The following is a 19504-nucleotide window of genomic DNA, read 5'->3' as shown; positions in this document are numbered from 1 at the left end:
AATATGCTCAGCTTGGTTAAGATGCTAACACACAGTTGTGTTATCAATTCGCACTTCCTTCATTCTGTTATAACGAAGCCCGTTCAGAGTTGGATCACACAAACTGTATCGTTGAACTATTTTGATAGGAAATGATGTACTTTCATTTTTTTAAAAAAAATAGCCGTTTGGTACAGAAATCTGGAAAACAAATAGATGGGAATTAATTTAATTCCAGAAAGACACGGGGCTCTGTCTTACTCTGTTCTTTGAGCTTTAGAAATGAATACTGTATTCTTGATCACTTAATAGGATCCAATCTTAATTACATTTATGAAACAAATTTTGGAATGGGTGTCTCTAACTCCCAGATGTCCTGTCCTGTAGTCGCGAAGGCCATTGCAATTATTCTGGTATCGGAACGTTTCTGTCGAAAAATGCTTTGCACACCCATAATTTAATAAAGATAATTTAATCCATGCTAAGGCTCCCATGCCGAGCAGATTTGCTAAAGCTGCACCCCACTAAACAAAATGTGAGGACATGTATCTGGATACTGCCTCTCTTTCTGAAATTAAGCAAATGAGTTTTCCAGGAAAACGACAACTATGCTCACCTGCCTTTCACAGAGCGGGCTTTGCTTCCGAGGTTGTCTGTTTACCACTGCAAAGTTAAACTCTGAGTAAACTGGTTATGATAACCATGGATCTTTATTACCCATGTTTTCCCGAAAATAAGACCCTATCTTGTATATTTTTTTGGCCACCAAAAAAGGCACTAGGTCTTATTTTCTGGGGATGTTGTCCACTGACTCAGCTCACTTGCATGCTTCGCCTCTGGCCTCCTTTTTGCTGCCAGGGGCCTTCAGGAACTTTTCTTCTGCAGCTAGCAAATTGGCAAGGCTTTCCTGAAGGCCTCTGCAGCCGATAACAGAGTTCTTGATCGATCCAGAGCTCTGTTATCGGCTGCAGAGGCCTTCAGGAAAGCCTTGCCAGTTGTGGAAGAAATGGGCTGGCAAGGCAAGTGTTGGAGTGTGCGAGGTCTGGCTACAACTGTCAGAAAGCAAGTAGTAGGGCTGTTCCACCCCCCACCCCAGCTTAATTTTTACTTGTGCACCCTGGAATGGGTGGGGTCTTAATTAGGGTTTATTTTGGGAGTAGGGGTTACATTGGGTGCACATGTAAAAATCAAGCATTTTAACGTCTGGTGTGGGTGTGTGGGTGTTTTTTTGTTTTTTGTTTTTGTTTGTCTCTTGAATTCTTTTGCTATTGTGTGTTTCATTTTAAAATGTAAAATACTCAATAACATTTTTTTAAAAAAAAAATCAGGCTAGGACTTACTTTTGGGGTAGGTCATATTTTCAGGAAAACACAGTAGGAATCAATAGATTCCTCTTCACTAGATAACAAACCAGCCAGAGGGAAAGACTTGTGAATCCCCTTGATTTGAATAAGGAAGGGGTTGGACTAGAAGACCTCTGAAGTCCCATTCAGCCCAATGATTTTAAGTTCTGTGAGACCTTTCAGCTTGCCTGTTTCATCTGTCCCCGTTTTCCTTCTCCCTGTCCAGCCCAAAGCTCTCCAGAATTTTCACCTCTGGAGGAATTTGCTACCACATCTGGAGGTCAGTAGGTTAGGAAAGGCCGTTGGAATCAGTAACAGCCCTTGATTAACAAGACCTTCCTTCTACAGGTAGTCTTCAACTTACAACAACATTCAAAGTCGCAACAGCACTGAAAAAAGTGACTTTCACACTTACGGCTTTGCAGCCTCCCCATAGCCACGTCATCAAAATTCGGATGCTTGGCAATCCTATTCTGTTCTGTTCTGTTCTGTATTTTCTATTCTATTCTATTCTATTCTATTCTATTCTATTCTATTCTATTCTATTCTATTCTATTCTACTCTACTCTACTCTACTCTACTCTACTCTACTCTACTCTACTCTACTCTCTATTCTATTCTATTCTATTCTATTCTCTCTTATATTATATTTCTATTCTCTATTCTATTCTATTCTATTCTATTCTATTCTATTCTATTCTATTCTATTCTATTCTATTCTATTCTCTCTTCTCTCCTCTCTCCTCTGCCCTTTCTCTTCTCTTCTCTTCTCTTCTCTTCTCTTCTCTTCTCTTCTCTTCTCTTCTCTTCTCTTCTCTTCTCTTCTCTTCTCTTCTCCTCTCCTCTCCTCTCCTCTCCTCTCCTCTCCTCTCCTCTCCTCTCCTCTCCTCTCCTCTCCTCTCCCCTTTGGGGCCAGCCAGAGGTGGTATTTGCCGATTCTCCAAACTACTCAAAATTTCCGCTCCAGAACCTGTCAGAACCTGCTGAATAGCACCCCTGCTATGGAGATTCTCAGTCATCCAGATCATGGTGGTCCCAAAGGTGCTTTTTCAACAGGCCACTGGACTTCCTTGGTTTTTTTGCCTTTGAAAGACTTTTGTTGTAGACTAGAGATAGATGATGTCGTATCCCTCCCTCTCCGTTGAGAGGGCTGATCAATTTTGGCATAGATGGCCTATTTGACCCCTCTTTGATCCTCTCTGTCCAAAAGTCCATGAAACGTCTTCAAAAGATCCTTGGTACTACAGTGGTTTAAAGCACCCTGTTATTAACACAGCTGCCTGCAATTTACTGCTGGTTCGAATCTCTCCAAGGCTCAAGGTTGACTCAGCCTTCCATCCTTTCTAAGGTAGGTTAAATGAGGACCCAGTTTGTGGGGGCAATAAGCTGACTTTGTATAAATATACAAAAGTATGAAGGCTATTGCTTAACGCACTGTAAGCCGCCCTGAGTCTCCGGAGAAGGGCGGCATATAAATCAAATTAAAAAAAAAAAAAAAAGAAACACCAGAAAATCCAGTTTCTGGTGAAAAAAGACACCTTTGGGACATCTCTGAAGAAGACTTTCCAGCTGGGAAAGGTGGAAAGGGGGAGAGAAGAAGAGGAGGATGGAGGGACTCACGGAAGCCAAGATGTGTCCACTGTTGGAAGACCAGATGTGAAAGAAAGATCATCCCAGAGAGAAAATCTGATTGGTCCCCTAAGAGTCAGCCCTGGCATGATGGCCCACATGTTCATCCAAGCACTCCCAGAAGTACGCAATGCTGACCAGATGTAGCCTCAGATGTTCTCTTAGCCCAGGGGTCTGCAACCTTAAACACTCAAAGACCCATTTGGACCAGGGGTGGGTTCTAATTTTTTTTACTACCGGTTCTGTGGGCGTGGCTTATTTTGTGGGTCTGACTTGGAGGTCATGTGACTAGGTGGGCGTTGCTAGCTGGTCAGAGTCATTTCTGGAAGGTCCTCGCACTTACGACCAGACTCATTTGTTTGCTTTTAACACTGATCAGCTGTAGAACAGCCCTTTGAAGCCCCGCGGCAAGAGTTTAAACAGTTTTTTTCCCTCTAGTCATCAGCTGGGACTCAGGAGGCAGCAATAGATTGGGGGTGGGACCAAATAAAAGGTAAGAATAATGTGGGGGGGAGGACGGGGGGGAGAACTGGTTTGGTGACATCATATCGTCACCGCTACCAAACCGGGAGGAACCCACCACTGATTTGGACCCATTTCCCAGAGAAAAGAAAACACCAGGAGCCACAATTTACCCACCTTAGAAAGGATGGAAGGCTGAGTCGACCTTGAGCCTGGTGAGAATTGAACTCGCAGTAATTGCAGGCAGCTGGATGTTAAATGCTGCCTTAGGAGGCATTAGCCTCCTACGCCACTCAGGCTCTTTCCTTGCTTGATCTACCTTGCTTGATCTTGATTGTATCCCTCTGTTAATGCAGTTTAGGATTGCATTGGCATTTTTGGTTGCAGCCAACACACTGCTGGCTCATACTTAACTGGTTGTCCACTAAGGCTCCGAGATCCCTCTCACAGCCTTCCCCGCAGCCTTGATCCCCATCTTTTATAGGGGGAGAGGCTGGAGCTGCGCTAGGCTCAGCAAAGCCTCCCTCTTTCTCTCCCTCCCTGCCCCCCCCGCCCCCCCCTCCACACATGCCTCCCAAGCCGGCCTTCCTGTCCTTTTTTCCGTCCGCCAAGCCTTTATGGGCGCCCGGCGATCCTTATCTCGCTTTGAAGCCAAGCCGTGGTCGCTCCGGTCTTGTGCGCTCGGAGCTGCGCGACCTCGCGCGTCTCTCTTGAAGCCGAGAGTCTCTTCCGACGGGCTCGGCAGCCCTGCTAATCCCGTGCGAAGGCTGGCCCGCCGCTCTGGGTGTGTGTGGGGGTGGGGTGGGGTGAGAGGGGGGGGGTGAGGAGTGGAGGTGGAAATCCCACGCTGAGCTCGAGGGAAGGGAGCCGTGCAAGGCCTGGAGAGTTGGTGGGGGGGGGGCGATGGCTTTGCAACCATTACGAGTTATTATGTCTGCAAGTTGGTACTCTCGGTATAAATTATTGATCAACCATCTTATTTTTCTTTCTGCTTAATGGATATTATAGCGTGGCCGTTTACAACGCCGCCGTTAAGATGGTGTCAGCACTTCCATTACTGAGCCTCTCGACCTCCCTCCCATGTATTTTAATTTGCAGAAGGTTTATAGAATTGGCTTAGCCTGTTATTTTTTTTTCTTTTTCTTTTCTTTTCTTTTTTTCTTTTTGTTTTAAATAACCGCAGGAACGAACCATCGCCTCCCGAGCTTTAAAAAGGGGAGGGGAAAGGAGGAACGGCAGAAGGGCGAGTTGGGGAGGGGGGGTATCGAACGGATACACACGTTACACAAACACGGGTGTCTTAACGTTGATGAAGGCGGCCGCGGCGTGGTGATGGGGGCAGATCAAAGAAAACACGCGTACAGATGAGAATACAGATGAGAAGCGTTTTCACTAGGTGGAGGGAGAAAGTTGGGGGGGGGTCAAAAGGAAAGGCGAGGGGGGGTGTCTTCGGATCGACTCGAAAGCCAACGGGACAGGGCTTGGCGATCCCGGGGCGATCCTAAACTTCATAGTAAAAGCAGTTAACCTCGAGGAAAAGATGGGGCGAAGTTGCGGGGAAGGGGTGAGGAGGGGGTCGATGCAAAGTTCGACGAACCGGGAAGTCTAAAGAGAGGGGTTCGCTCGGTCCCGCTCCGCTGGAGATTAAAAACATAAGAAGAACCGTTTGCAGGATTTGGGGTTTTGGCTTAGTCCAGAGAAAAGGAGGAGGGGGGGGACATGAGAGCAGTATTTCAGTATTTGAGGGGGTCCTCAAATACTGAAGAGGAGGGGGTCCACCTATTCTCCAAAGTACCAGAAGGCAGGACAAGAAACAATGGAGGGAAACTAATCAAGGAGAGAAGCAACCTAGAACTAAGGAGAAATTTCCTAACAGTGAGGACAATTAACCAGTGGAATAACTTGCCTTCAGATGTTCTGGATGCTCCATCACTGGAGGCTTTTAAGAGACTGGACAGTCCCTTGTCTGAAATAGTACAGGATCTCCTGCTTAAGCAGGGGGCTGGACTAGAAGACCTCCAAGATCCCTTCCAGCCAGGGGTGAAATCCAGCAGGTTCTGGAGAACCGGTAGCAGAAATTTTGAGTAGTTTGGAGAACCGGCAAATGCCACTTCTGGCTGGCCCCAGAGTAGGGTGGGAATGGAGATTTTGCAATATCCTTCCCCCAGGAGTGTGGAGGGAATGGGGATTTTGCAGCATCCTTCCCCTGCCACGCCCACCAAGCCACACCACGCCCACGCCCACAGAACCGGTAGTTAAAAAAAAATTGGATTTCACCACTGCTTCCAGCTCTATCCTGATTCTACCCCTGGCCTCGGTTTCAGCTTACTCTCAACGTTCAACGAGAGGGGGAGGAGGGGAGGGGGGTGAGGCGTCCCGACCTCTCAGATCGCAAGCTGTTGGATTGTGTGTGTGTGAGTGTGGGTATGCAGGAAGCACCCAATGCAACGGTCGCCAAATTAGCAATCCGTAGCAAAGGGAGAGGGAGGCAGGAGAGAGTTAAACCCCCTCTCAATCCCCCAAGGAGTGGGGGGGGGGGCGAGAAGAGGCTCTCTAGACCCAGTTGGAAATTCATTCTTTTTTTTTTTTAAGGAGTGGATGGGACGGGAAGAGCGGGGGGGGGGGGGGAAGGGAGAGAGAATTTCCCATCCCCAAACCGCTCTGTCCCGTCTTGGGAGTTAGGCGGTTGAACGAGGGCCGCGCAGGAATTTTGGAGAGGGGAAAAGCAGCGCGCGCGCCACCAGCGCATCTCGCCGGGCATAGCAGCCACTCAGGAGCCCCCCCCTCGGCACAAGTAGTAGTTGCGATCCTAAAAGGGCGCATCCGGACCGCGAGCGGTGGCTCCGAGGCACGGTTCAGGAGGGAAAACGCAAGCCACAAGGGGGAAATGGAGGATTGGAGTTGCGCTGGAGGGCTCCTGGCCGGACGGAGATTCCAAGCGGCGCTCCAAGAGACGGACGGTCCCGAAGCCAAGAGAAACGATGAGGGAGGGGAGGGGGGAGTCCTCCCTGAGAATGACCGCCTCCCCCGCCCCCCCAATCCATAATTGGCCTGCGCGGTGCACCCTGAAAACCAAAGGCAGCAGAAGACTTCTTTAAGGGGGGGGGGGGGCTTGGTGCTCTCTGAGCTGGCTTGTTTTCTTGTAGACGTTTCATGACCCTAACTATCTAACACCATCAGTGCTGGGTGTGGGGGTGTGTGATGTCTTAGCGTTTCTTTAAACAGCCCGACCAAATTTAAACACGCCAACCAAAGGATCAGTCTAAGACCTCCCCCACCCCAGACAGACAAGGCAAAGAGGCCAGAATATAAACTGACAGCAAACACCACTCCTCACTAGCACTGATGACGTTGCCTAGTTAGGGTCATGAAACGTCTGGAAGAAAACAAGCCAGCTCAAAGAGCACCAAGGACACACAACCCCCCCCCCCACTTCCTCTTGTCAACCCTGAGCTGCAAATATTCTCCTTTATTGGAAGTTTTTTTGCTTGGCCGCACGAGCGGAAATCCCCTCGCTTCTACGGCCAAGTCTCTTGCAGAGAGGGGCGCGGTGGGGTGGGAATGTGGGAGGGCATGGTGAGACTCCCCCTATGGCCCGATTTGCGCTAGTCCGGATTTGGCGTTGCCCAGGGGAAGCTTCTTCTGATCAGTGATGAGGGGAGGGCGCTTTGCCTTCTCAAACTGCCGTCTAAAGCAGGGGTCTCCAACCTTGGCAACTTTAAGCCTGGAGGACTTCAACTCCCAGAATTCCCTGGGAGGGCTTCAACTCCCAGAATTCCCTGGGAGCTCAGCTGGCTGGGGAATTCTGGGAGTTGAAGTCCTCCAGGCTTAAAGTTGCCAAGGTTGGAGACCCCTGCTTTAAAGGGAGGGGAGAAGCGGACGGTGGCTTTTGTTTGGAGCCAGGCGCTCCTTTTATACAGCCGGGCCCGCCAGCCGGTGAACGCTCGAGGCTGGGGGTTGGGTGGGGGGGGGGGCAGCACTCAACAAGGGGTCGGGACGGAGCCCCTCCTCCCCCAGACTCTTTCCTTTCCACTTCCCCCCTGCTCTCCTGCGTCCACCGCGGGGGCGCGTGGACACCCCTTTTCTGCAAAGCTCGCCTAATAAACTTCCCACGGGAAGAGAGATCCCCGCAGACAGGCGACGCTGCTGGGGGTTGGGGTGGGTGGGTTGGGGAAGTTGACTTGGGGGGGGGGGGAGCTTCGAAAGAGAGAGAGAGAGAAAGATGGTCGCTCGCGGAGCGTTATGGAAATCAGCCTCCCCCCTCCCCCGGGAGTTTACTTCGATGGCAAGACCACCAGGTCATCCCAACCCGATCCCGGGAGCGGGTCTCTTCGCTAGATCTTCTGCTTTGGTCGGGAATCGCGATGAAAGTCCCGATCCTTTGGGCTTCTCCAAAGGTTGAGAGACCTCAGAAAAGCGTTGCTATACAGAGGGAAGCTCAGTCCAGAAAGACGCAGAAGGCGCGCAAACCCATTGCCGTAGTTTAGCCATAGCTTTTTAAAAAAAAATTGATTTATATGCCGCCCTTCTCCGGAGACTCAGGGCGGCTTACAGTGCGTTAAGCAATAGCCTTCATCCTTTTGTATATTTATACAAAGTCAGCTTATTGCCCCCACAACTGGGTCCTCAATTTACCTACCTTAGAAAGGATGGAAGGCTGAGTCAACCTTGAGCCTGGCAAGATTCGAACCTGCAATAATTGTAGGCAGCTGGTCTTAATAACAGGGTGCTTTAGACCACTGTACTACCAAGGCTCTTTTGCCTTGAGCTTTGCCGTGAGCTTTGGCCTCACTGAGAGCATATGCACCGAAGACAAATTCCTTGTGTGTCCAATCACACTTGGCCAATAAAGAATTCTATTCTATTCTATTCTATTCTATTCTATTCTATTCTATTCTATTCTATTCTATTCTATTCTATCCCTTCTTTATTCTGCTCTATTCTGCTCTATTCTTATTCTTATTCTACTGATTTATATATAATTGATAAGGCCGCCCGGCTCCAGGGTGACTTCAGGCGGCTTACATCAGCGAAGAGTACCCACCGGAAAAAAAAGCAGGGGAAAAAAAAATCTCACGTCCGGTGGAGAAAAATGCCCAGCCTATCAAACTCTAAGAGGTCCCTGCCCACCTCAGAGCCTGGCTTGGTGGCTCAGTGACTAAGACACCGAGCTTGCCGATGAGAAAGGTCGGCGGTTCGAATCCCTAGTATAGATGTCCCTGCGTGAGCTGGGGGTTGGACTAGATGACCTCCAAGGACCCTTCCAACTCTGTTACTGTTACCTAACTACCCCACAAAGCCTGGTGGCGGGAGAGGAGAAACCATTTTTTTTAAAAAAATAGCCATCTTTTAAACGAGGCCAGGAATCACGACGCCTCTGGAGCGGGCTCTTCTAGAGGGCAAGGTTCAGATGACCCCAATCGACGGGGCTATGAAGCACCCCAACTCTGTCGCATCAAACCGGACGGGGCAGGGCTTATTGAGACAAAGAGTCCCCTTGGGAAGCCAAGCCCTGAGCTCCGGGAAGGTGATAACGGTCACTTCGATTTTTGTCCCTGGGAACGAGGGCAGCTTCTGCAAACAAGAACTTGGCACAACTTGGGCATTGCCCGGCCTGCGGCCCCGTTGCTTCAGCGCAGCTTCGAGGGGGTCTGCAACGGGAGCGTTGCAAGAAAAAAAGCTGCCCGAGACCTCTTGTGGGTCTCTGCGCCAGAGACAGGAGGAAACCCAAGAGAAGATGGGGAGGTGGGTTTAAAAAAAAAAAAAGAATGGGAGGAGAGAAAGAGAACGCCTAAGCATGAACAGAAGACCCCCTCCTCCTCCTCCTAGCCATTGGCCCTATTTCTCCTCCCGCTGTCCTAATAGACGGATTTGTCTGATCTCCCGAAAAGGATAACTGCGCAAGCAGGGCCGGAATCGTTGCGCCTTTCCCACGTTCCTCCGGCGGGCTTTTCACATCCGTGCGCGCGGCCTCTGGTCCGGCCAGCCATAAATCACCCCCCAATTCTAGGCTCGTCTGACTGTTTTCCTTTCATTCGCCGCCGGGGTCAGAAGGAAGAGTAGCACAGACGGAAGGGGAGAGGAAAAGGCGGCGGGGGTGGGGTGCGGGTAGGGTGGGGTGGGGGAGTCGCTTGTCCCTCTCCCTCCCCCCCCCGAACAAGCTGTGCCCAGCAGCAGAGAAAAAACCCTCGCTTCAAACAAATATTCCAGGAAAAAGAAATTAAAGACTTCTTAATTAGTGCGGCAATTAAGCCTTCTTGGTCGCGTTTTAATCAGCAGAGGCCCCATCAAAGGACAAACAGAGCGATTTGCAGGTCTTTGAATTTTAAACAGGCGGCCGGATTTGAGCGGCGTCACTCCTTGCGTGACAAACCGGGCGAAGGCGCAAATCATTCCGGCTACCCAGGAATCGGGGAGTCGGGAGAGGGGTGGGGGGGAACACGCTGGGGAGGAGAGAGGCCGCTGGGGGCGTCTTCACGAAAGGGAAATCGTCGAAACCGATTCGCGGTTTTCCTTTCGTGTCTCCTTCGCGTTAGGGGTTTCGCGCGGGATCCTAAAGTCGGCGCTGGCGGTTCGAAATGCGGGTGTGTGTGTGTGTGTGTGTGTGTGTTAAACTCGCTCCCCCTTCGCCGCTTTGCTCGTCCGGTCGGGATCTGGGCAAGCAGGAAAAGCCAAGCAGGGATTTTGTTTCTTTGCAGCTTCAGGATTGTGGCGCGCGTTTTCTCCCTAAGAAAGAACCGGAGCGCGCGCGAACCCCTAAACTAGCTCTCCACTAACTTCAACCAAGATTAAACGCAAACAAAACCAAAATTGCAGTTTGATGCTTCTTTGCTCACATGCCGCGGGCCCAGTGCGCGCTTTCTCGAGATAGACTTCCAAACCAAGCGGTGAGATGATCCGCGCAGACGTGTATAATATATATTTTGGAGAATGTATATTTTGGAGATCTGCCAGGCAGAGGGTGAGCAAAAATAGTTTGGCGGGACCTTCCCCTCTTATTCTGTAAACCAGAAATGCGCAAATATGGGGCAGGCTTCAAATTTTATCCCCTCCCTCCGCCGGTTTCCCGTGCTCCCCTCCAGGGTCTTTGAGATCCGCGGAGTCAGCTTTAAAAGGTGACTCGATGAAACGCGCGATTGGGAAAAACGGGCCTTATGAAGGACAAGCGATTGGGCTGGTGTTCGCGCTACTGAAACGCCGAAAAATTGTTATATATATTTTTGCTTTTCTTTTGTTTTTAAAGGAGGGATTATTTTTATTAGCTTGTTAAAACAGAGGCGGTTCCTCACCGTTGAAGATGGGAATGGAAATTAAAGTAACTCCTCTGGTTTTAAGGATGAAAAAAGGGAGTTTAAAATGTTCACCTGAATCTTGCAAAATAGTCATTGCAATTTTTTTTCCTGTGAAGGCAACGTTCCTGCAGAAAAGACTCACTGAACACGGGAGTTCTAACCCTTAAAAGTCTCCTTCGTCTTTTCCTGACTCCTGGTGGACACAGGTTGTGATTGTTCCTGGAAGAGGTTTGACCGAGCTTCCTTTCCCTAGATACTTCTTCCCATCACTCCTGGTGGTCTCCCATCCATCAGGCCTGCTATGGCTCAGCTATTTTCCAGATAACCTGAAACTGTTGGGTCGGTGCAGAAGGACAAGAAGACACAAAGGCAATCCAGATTGAATGAAATCTCTCCACAAAAAAAATAGAGTTGGGGGAATTCTGGGTATCATTATTGATGGATCCCTTGCCTATCCCCCCTCCCCCAAGCTTACAAGGCCAACAAAACGCTTTAAGAGGCAGCTTCGCCTTTCTCAGCCTGGCACTCAATTCCCTCTCCCTCTTCTGTGTCATCGTTTAGCGATCTGCTTTTCGGGGGGGGGGAGCGGGGGGGAATAAAAAAATAAATAAAACTCTGGACGAAAATAAAACTACGGACGAAAAACAGTCGAGTTGTTTCTTAATATCTTTCCTCCTCCCGAACCAATTTGTCTCCAAGGGTGCACCACACTGATGGAGACATTAATTATTTCAGAGAGAGGGAGAGGGATTTTTTTTTTTTTAAACCTCTTTACTTCCTACGGTGGCTTTTTCCTGCACATCGTTCTGACTGCAACTCGGATGGCGAGTTGGCCGGAGCATTCCGGCGCATGTGCAGCTCACCGTTGGGGTGAGGAGGGAGGGGTAGAAGAGATGGCCTCCTGGTTTCCACGCCGGGAGGCTCGGTGGCTGGACCGTGGGCGAGCGTAAAGGAGAGAGATTCCGAGCGCGAAAGGGCCGCCCGCTGATCAAAGCTCAAGAAACTGGTCCTTTCCTTGGCTTTCCGATTGTGGTTGTTACATCTCACAGAGAGGGGATAACTCAGATACCCAACACGGGGAGAAAGCCAAAAAGTCTTTTTCTGCTCACCAACTTTCCAGAAAGCGTTTGAGTTCCTACCCCGAGGCTTGCCAAAAGTCCAGTTCGTTCCCTAACTGCCACCTTTCTCCAACGAGATCCAGACCTGTTTACAAACCCTGCTTTTAGGATCTTTAACGCGAGCCTTTGCTCGTCCAATCCAAGAGAGAAAAGGCGGACGGGGTTTGCGCTCAGGGAGAAAGGAAACGAGCCGCTCTCGTTCACGCTGCACACTCGATCCCCACCCCCCACCCACCCCCTCACAGCGCGCAACGGTTAGGAAAGAGTTTAGCACAAGCATCCCTTCCAAAAAAAAATGTAATCTAAATCGGGGGGGGGGGATGGAAAGATTCGGAGCTCGCGAACCTGAAACTGGGAAGGAAGGAAGGAAGGAAGGAAGGAAGAAAGAAAGAAGAAAGGAAAGAAAGAAAGAAAAAGGAAGGAAGGAAGGAAAGGATGGAAGGAAGAAAAAGATAAAGGAAGGAAGGAAAGAAAGAAAAAAAAAAGAAAGAAAAAGGAAGAAGGAAGGAAGGAAGGAAAGAAGAAGGAAGGAAGGAAGGAAGGAAAGAAGGAAGGATAGAAAGAAGGAAGGATAGAAAGAAAGAAAGAAAGAAAGAAAGAAAGAAAGAAAGAAAGAAAGAAAGAAAGAAAGAAAGAAAGAAAGAAAGAAACTTCCCAAAGAAATCGCACGAGGAGAATCCCATTCCTGGGGGGACAAAAAAAAAAAACAAAAAAAAAAAAAACCACACACAAACTAAACACAAACTTTTCCCGGAGCGCAGAAAACAAGGATGGCGCTCCTCCGCTTTGAGTGGCATCGCTGCTCTCTCTCTCTCTCTCTCTCTCTCTCCCCTCCACTTCGTCTCCACGTGCGGCAAAGTTTCTGCCATGGGGGGTGGGTGGGAGGTATGGGGGGGGGCAGAGCTTGGAGCCTCCTGGTTTGCTCTCACGAGCGTTGGGGGGGGGGGGGGGAAGAGGAGAGCGCGCGCTGCTGCTGCTGCTGCTGCTGCCGACAAGCGAAAGTGACCGCGCCTCCCTTGGGGAAAAGTGAAAGGCCTCCTTAAAAGCAGCCTCCAGCGCGCGCGCATCGGGACTCCGGGATGCGGGGTGGGTGGGGGTTGGGGAAAGAAGGGTCGCCGGCTGCCAAGCAAAGTGGGTGTGTTGCGGGTGGGTGGGAGGTGGAAAATCGAGGCTATCGCTGGCCATCCGCTCGGCTTAAAAGTCGGGTTTAGCCGGTTCCAAAAGTCACAAGCGCGGGCTTGGCCGGGGAGACGCGGCGCTGGGTGGCAGCTCCAAGCTGGAGAGGCGGATCTGGTTCTTTAAAGGGGGGGGGGGGGAAGCAAGAGGAGGGAAGGAGACGGGGAGGAGGAGGTCCCTCGCTTGCAACCGCCCCAAGGACCCTTTTTTCCTCCCAAGCGGGGGGGGGACCCTGGAAAGAAGCTCGGGAGCCCAAAGGGGGTCCCACCAGGAACTTCTCACCCCTCCCGGTCTTTCAGAGAGGGAGGGGAAAAAGCGGGAGGAGCAATTGCCCCTCCACCCCCTGGCTGGCCCCGCCCCGCTGTCCAGAAGGAGGGGCGCCAGAGTCGTCCCCGTCTCCCTCCCTCCCTCTCTCTCTTCCCCCCCACCCCCCCACCCCCCACGCCGGGCCCATTACGCTACTAGGGCTGGCTGAGCGAAGCGACCCCGCCAGCGACCCCCGCAACCCAGCCCACCCCTCATTTGGCCTCCGCAAGCGCCCCGAGCCGGGCGGAGGGTGAGTTGGGGAGGTTGTGGGGAGGAGGAGGAGGAGGAGGAGGGGGGGGTGCAATGATTCCGGCTCGGCTTTGAAGGGGCTTCGCAAGTTGCGGAGCTCCGCCCCCCGCTCTGCACCGAGTGACAACAACAGCAACGCGCTGCCGCGGCCGGAGGGAGAGCCGGGCGGGCGGGCAAAGCGAGCAGGCGGGCGGGCAGGCAGGCGGGCGGGCGGGCAGAGCGCGCGGGGCGCGGCGAGAGGGTGGACCGCGCCGTCAGCAGCAGCAGCAGCAGCAACCGGAGCCGCAGAGCGCGGAGCGGGTCCTGCCAGGCAGCAGCAGCAGAAAAAGAAGCAGCAGCAGAAGCAGCCGGTGCTGGGCTCAAGTTGGCGCGGACCGCGGCGGGGCAGCGCCCGGAGCGCCCCTCGCCTTAACCCGGCTCCTCTGATGTGACCATGGCGATGCCGGCGCCGCTCATCCCCGCCGCGCAGCCGGCGCCCCCAGCGCCGCCGCCCCCCGCGCCCCCGGCAGCCGCCCCCTCCCCGCCGCCCGCCCCGACCGCTCCGGCCGCCCCCGCCGCCGCCCCCACCACCGTCCCCGGCCTCTTCCGCCCGGAGCCCGGCTCGGCTGTTGCAGCTGCGGCCGCTGCGGCGGCTGTTGCTGCTGCTGCTGCTGCGGCGGCGGCGGCATCGGCTTCTGGAGGTGCGGAGAACAGTTCGGGTCCTGGTCCGGGTCCGGCTCCGGTTCCCGTTCCGTGTCCGGGCGCGGCAGGCGGCGCCCCGCCGACGCCTTCGGGCAAACCGGTCTACTCGACGCCTTCGCCGGTGGAGAACACGCCGCAGAACAACGAGTGTAAGATGGTGGAGCTGCGCGGCGCCCAGGTGGCCTCGTTCTCGGTGGAGGGCTGCGAGCTGATCTGCCTGCCGCAGGCCTTCGACCTCTTCCTCAAGCACCTGGTGGGCGGCTTGCACACGGTCTACACCAAGCTCAAGCGCCTGGAGATCACGCCGGTGGTCTGCAACGTGGAGCAGGTGCGCATCCTGCGCGGCTTGGGGGCCATCCAGCCCGGCGTCAACCGATGCAAACTCATCTCCAGGAGGGACTTCGAGACGCTCTACAACGACTGCACCAACGCCAGGTGAGAGCCGCGGGCAAGAGAGGGGGGGGGAGGGGGGGGAGAGAGAGGAGGGGGGGGTTCCGAACGTGCGTGTGAATGGGTGTCTATGGGTGCACGGGAATCCCGTGCACTCCCCTCCGAGGAGTGCCGCGGCGCAGCGCCTGCTCCCCCGCGAGCTGGAAAGTTGGGTAGAGTCGCCGGGCTCGGGTGGGGGTGGGGGGGTCTTTGCGTTCCTCGGAAGGAGAGGCAGCACCCGAAACCCTTCGCTACAAGGATGAGAGAGGGAGAGAGAGAGGGAAGGAGAGTGGTGGGGAGAGGGAAGGAAAGATGGAAAGAGAAAGAAAGAAAGAAAGAAAGAAAGAAAGAAAGAAAGAAAGAAACAAAGAAACAAAGAAACAAAGATAAAGAGAGAGAGAGAGAGAAAGAAATAAAGAAAGAAGAAAAGAGAGAGAGAGTGAGAAAGAAAAAGAAAGAAGACAGAGAAAGAGAGGGAGAGAGAAATAAAGAAAGAAGAAAGAAAGAAAGAAAGAAAGAAAGAGATAGAGAGAGAAAGAGAGAAAGAAAGAAAGAGAAAGAAGACAGAGAAAGAAAGAGAGAAAGAAAGAAAGAAGAAAGAGAGAGAGAGAGAGAGAGAGAGAGAGAAAGAAAGAAAGAAAGAAAGAAAGAAAGAAAGAAAGAAAGAAAGAAAGAAAGAAAGAAAGAAGAAAGAGAGTCGGAGGTGGGTTGGGGTCTGTTGAAAAGTTCCGCGTCCAGTTCCGAGTTTTTTTAAAGTCTTTTTAAGTCTTTATCCTTGGCGCCGCGGGTCCCTTTAAAGTCTTTCCAGACCGCCCCCGCGTTTGCTTTCCCTTTTCGCGTTTAGTAAGTGAAGAGAGAGAGAGAGAGAGAGAGAGAGAGAGAGCCTCTGTCTCTGGACCAAGGAGAAAGACAGGTGGACGGATTCCTCCTTTCTCGGGCCGGGACGCGAGACCCCTGCCCGTCCGGCGATTGCGGTTCCCTCCCGGAGGATACCCCGCGGCTGAGCGGAGTCTCTCCCCATCCCGTTACCCCGAAAGGGTCTGCACGCGAGGCAGCCAGTTCAAGAGTAACTTAGACAGAACCGGCGCCTTTTCAGACGGGACGAAGCGTTCCCGCTTGCAGCTTCGCCCTGCGGATGTCGAAGGACACGACCTACACCGATTTATTTATTTTTTTTCAAACAATATTTTGAGCAAGTTTTGGGGAACCGGGGCATAACTCGGGAGTGGGATATGTATAAATCTCTTTGCTGCGTGTCGGCCGGGAGCGATGCCTGGCAAAGCCTCCAAGATCTTATAAAGCCTCCCTAGATCCTCACTGGGGTTTTCTCACACAAATCCTAGCCAAGGGGTAGGGTACGGTAGGGTAGAGTAGGGCATGGAACAAGGGGTAGTTTGGGAACAGCTGAGGGGGTCAAGAGGGGAACAGAGATAGCTTGCACTGGCTGGGATTGATTTAAGGAAAGACGGGGTCAAAAGGACTGCCAGTCCAGATCTCTAATCTTTTACCCAGCCTCTGCCTAAAATGCATGCTAATTGGATGTTTAAACCAGCCAGAGTTGTGTGAGAATTGTAATTTGTGTAAGGGTTGAGGAATATAATTCCTAACCCTCCTTTTGCACATATAGAGACAGGCTGTAAAATATGAATGGGAGATTTTCCATAGATCTGGCTTTTCAGCAAGACAGCCTTTGAGAGTTCACTGCTTTAATAAAGACAGATAATTGCTGGATATAAGTGTTTCTTTTCTCTCCTTATGAATTAGTTAAACACATAACAGTTGTCACATTTATATCACATTGATGTTACTCTGCTCCCAAAAGTTACACATATTTTATACTTTGTTTCGCTGTTAAGAGGATAAATGACAAAGTTGATTTTTGAACTGAGTTGTTGTAAGGGATGCTTAGTATAACTGGATTTAAAAGCAGCAATATATTCAGGTGTGGCATACAGCCAGGTAGAGATGCCTCTTCCTGGTTTATTTTCATTTAATGTATTTGAAATTGAGCAGCAATTTGAGTTTCATCTGCAATTTGATATGTCTTCTCTTTCTTGACTAAGTAAAATTATAAGAGAAAAAGAAAAAAGGGATAAGAGCACAGTAGGCCTTTCAGATTTGCATGTCCATTTTTAATTAACTGAATTATTTAAGGCGAACAAAGGGTAAGAAGGCTCGTTTGCAAAGGCAGATGCAGGGTTGTTTTTATGCAATTATTATTTTTTCTTTAAAAAAAAAATAAGTCTACGAGAGGACTCTTTTCCCCCTCATTACTTGATGGCTAAAAACTCTGGGGTTCAGGTGTCTTATGAAAACTTTTTGGAACAAACATCTCGACAACTTTTTTTTTTTTTTTTTTTTTAGTTCCAGAATAGGTAAATTAAGGAAAAAAGGACACTGCTTGGACAACAATTTGACAGTATATTCCCTTCCCAAGAGTTGTGGCTCTTGGGAAAGGGAACTCTTTGGTTATCTTCAAGCAGAGTAGGTGGGCATCCATCCATCGCTTAGGGAAGGCTGAAAGTATCACTTCTGCAATGAGGCTTCATAGTTCGGGGGGTGGGGTGGGGCTTCCATCCCTGTGCTTTTCTGCTCTTTTGCCACCTTACGGAGGGGAATCTAGCTTGTTTTCCCACCACCAAACTTTTCAGTAGAGTTTCCCTGATTATTCTGATGTTTTTTGTATATGTAATTCAGCAGCCGGAAGTGTGTCCAGTAACTGTGCAAAGAAGACAGAGAAGCTAACGGGAGGGGGTGTGTGCTTTGGTGGGCTGCATCCTGACTGAGGGGTCCTCTGGAAACCCACAACTTGGGGGGAATTGTAGCGTCTGACAAGGTTATCCGGTCTCTCTTTGAAAGCCTCCAGTGATGGAGCACCCACAACTTCTGAAGGCAAGCTGCTCCGTTGGTTCATTGTTCTCACCGTTCGAAAAAAAAAATTCCCCTTAGTCCTAGGTTACTTCTCTCCTTGGTTGATTTCCAACCAAAGCAGGATCTTCTTTTTTCAGGAGGCAAACAAAATGTTTTAGAATTGGAACTGAAGTCTGTGGGTGGTGGGGAATTGAGATGGGAGAGGGGTTAATTAGTTCAAAACAAAAGAAGCCACGTTCCTGGGATTTACAGGAGGGCAGGACTGGGGCACCGGTTCTTCCCTTTCTTTCTTTCTTTCTTTCTTTCTTTCTTTCTTTCTTTCTTCCTTCCTTCCTTCCTTCCTTCCTTCCTTCCTTCCTTCCTTCCTTCCTTCCTTTCTTTCTTTCTTCTGGACAAACCTTGTGAGAAACTTTGGATGAGGTTTTTAACCAAACTGTTGCTGACGTTTTGCCCCCCCCCCCCCCACCCCCGATTTGAGGGTGTAGAATACAACCGCCCATTATTCATTTTGCTTCATTGATTCCTTTAAAAAAGCTTGGGGAATTTTAAGTCTTGCCTTTTTGGAAGGATTGGTGGTGAGACGGTGCTCAATTGAAAGAGAATCTGTTTGGAAGGAGAGGGGACAGATAGCAGATACTCAGGCAGCCTTTTCTGCAATTGATAGCCCAAGAATATTCTAAGTAAGGCAAAACAATAACTGGGGAAAAAAAAACACGGTAAAGGTTTTAACCAGACAATTTCTCTCCTGCGTAGGCTGCCATGATATTGTTAGAGTGTGTGGAACATTCAATTGATGTTCATGATTGATTGGGACCCTCTGAAAAATTGGGCAGATCCTTGAAGTTTGATAGAAATGTAATCTGGGCATAAAAATGTGTGGGTTTGATTGGAAGCAGATCTCACAGTGGGTCTTCCCTCCCCTGTGTGTCCAAAAATGCAGGAGCCCCGTTATCTGTCAAAGGATAGCCCAGCACAGATTATTGATGTATTTTGATGCTTGAATCTGTAAGGCAAATCGGTTTATCGAAAGCGGTTTCTCAGCAAACAGATTTTGAAGTAGAAAACTTTATCCCTAAAAAGAACCCCATCTTGCCAAAATACAGCAATATTTTTTTGGTAAAAAAATTTACCCTTTTTTTATCACTACCTGCAATTTCCAGTGACAAATACCCCCCCAATTTCTCTCTGACCCCCCCCTCCAACATTCAGTTCAGAAACCTGCTTCCATTGGGGTTATTTCATTTCACTTAAAAAGATAGTTGTGAGCAGTAGATATTTGTGGCTGAATTAAAGGGCAATTCCACAGTAATCAATGCACTCTTTATTTATACCTTTTAGCAAGTTGACAACTAAACAACATTTTTTTTTGAGGGAAGGGAAGTGCTGTGACTGTGACCTAGTATAGTGAGACTAACTATTTAGTGCATCGTAGTCCCCAGCTCAATTCGATGGTATTTCAAGAAAGATAATAATTTGTTGTGAATGATATCCTAATTTACTTTCCTGTTTTGACTCATTAGGCCTCCGTTGCTATCAAATACTTACAAAAAAATGTTACCCTTTCAAGGAAAATTCCACTGTGCAGTTTATAATCCAAAGACTCCCTTGTTCTCCTTACCCATATAGCATATTTATTCTCATCTGCCATCATTGTCTAATTTGCTTCTGTTTGAACAAGGATGCGAGGCTTGTTTTAATAGGAAAGCCTTCACATGCATTTAAGAAGGGGGGAGCTCTGTCTTAGAAGCGGATTCTTCTGAAAAACAGAATAGAATTTCCCATTCTGGTTTGCTTTGCTGATTTTATTTTACACATCTGGAAGCTTTGAAAAGTGGGCTTCACATATGTGAAACTACAAAGTAGATTGGGACTCAAACATGTCAAAAGAAAGAAAGAATTGTGTTGACCACTGGTGGACCAGGAAAAGCAAGGAACAGTAAATAAACAGATTGTACTCCTCCCCCCCTGA

The 19504-nt window shown here is 50.0% G+C and overlaps 1 protein-coding gene across 4 annotated transcripts in view; it reads left to right on the top strand.

Moving 5' to 3' along the window:
* Positions 1 to 13987: 13987 nt before the first annotated feature.
* The window catches only part of DACH1 (dachshund family transcription factor 1), a 423079-nt gene continuing 417562 nt past the window's right edge, over positions 13988 to 19504 (top strand). For all 4 annotated transcript variants that reach the window (XR_011600420.1, XM_070944267.1, XM_070944266.1 and 1 more), the window contains exon 1: positions 13988 to 14670. Coding sequence is in view for 3 of the 4 variants with exons in the window: in XM_070944267.1 (XP_070800368.1) it covers positions 13988 to 14670 (683 nt within the window). In the remaining variant the exon portion in view is untranslated. The remainder of the gene's footprint in view (positions 14671 to 19504) is intronic.

This window comes from Pituophis catenifer, unplaced genomic scaffold, assembly GCF_029215685.1.
Source record: "Pituophis catenifer annectens isolate HBS135680 unplaced genomic scaffold, rPitCat1.0.hap2 SCAF_4, whole genome shotgun sequence".
Classification (NCBI taxonomy): domain Eukaryota; kingdom Metazoa; phylum Chordata; class Lepidosauria; order Squamata; family Colubridae; genus Pituophis; species Pituophis catenifer.
The sequence above is the reverse complement of the archived record's forward strand: the minus strand, read 5'-3'. Positions and strand labels throughout refer to the sequence as shown.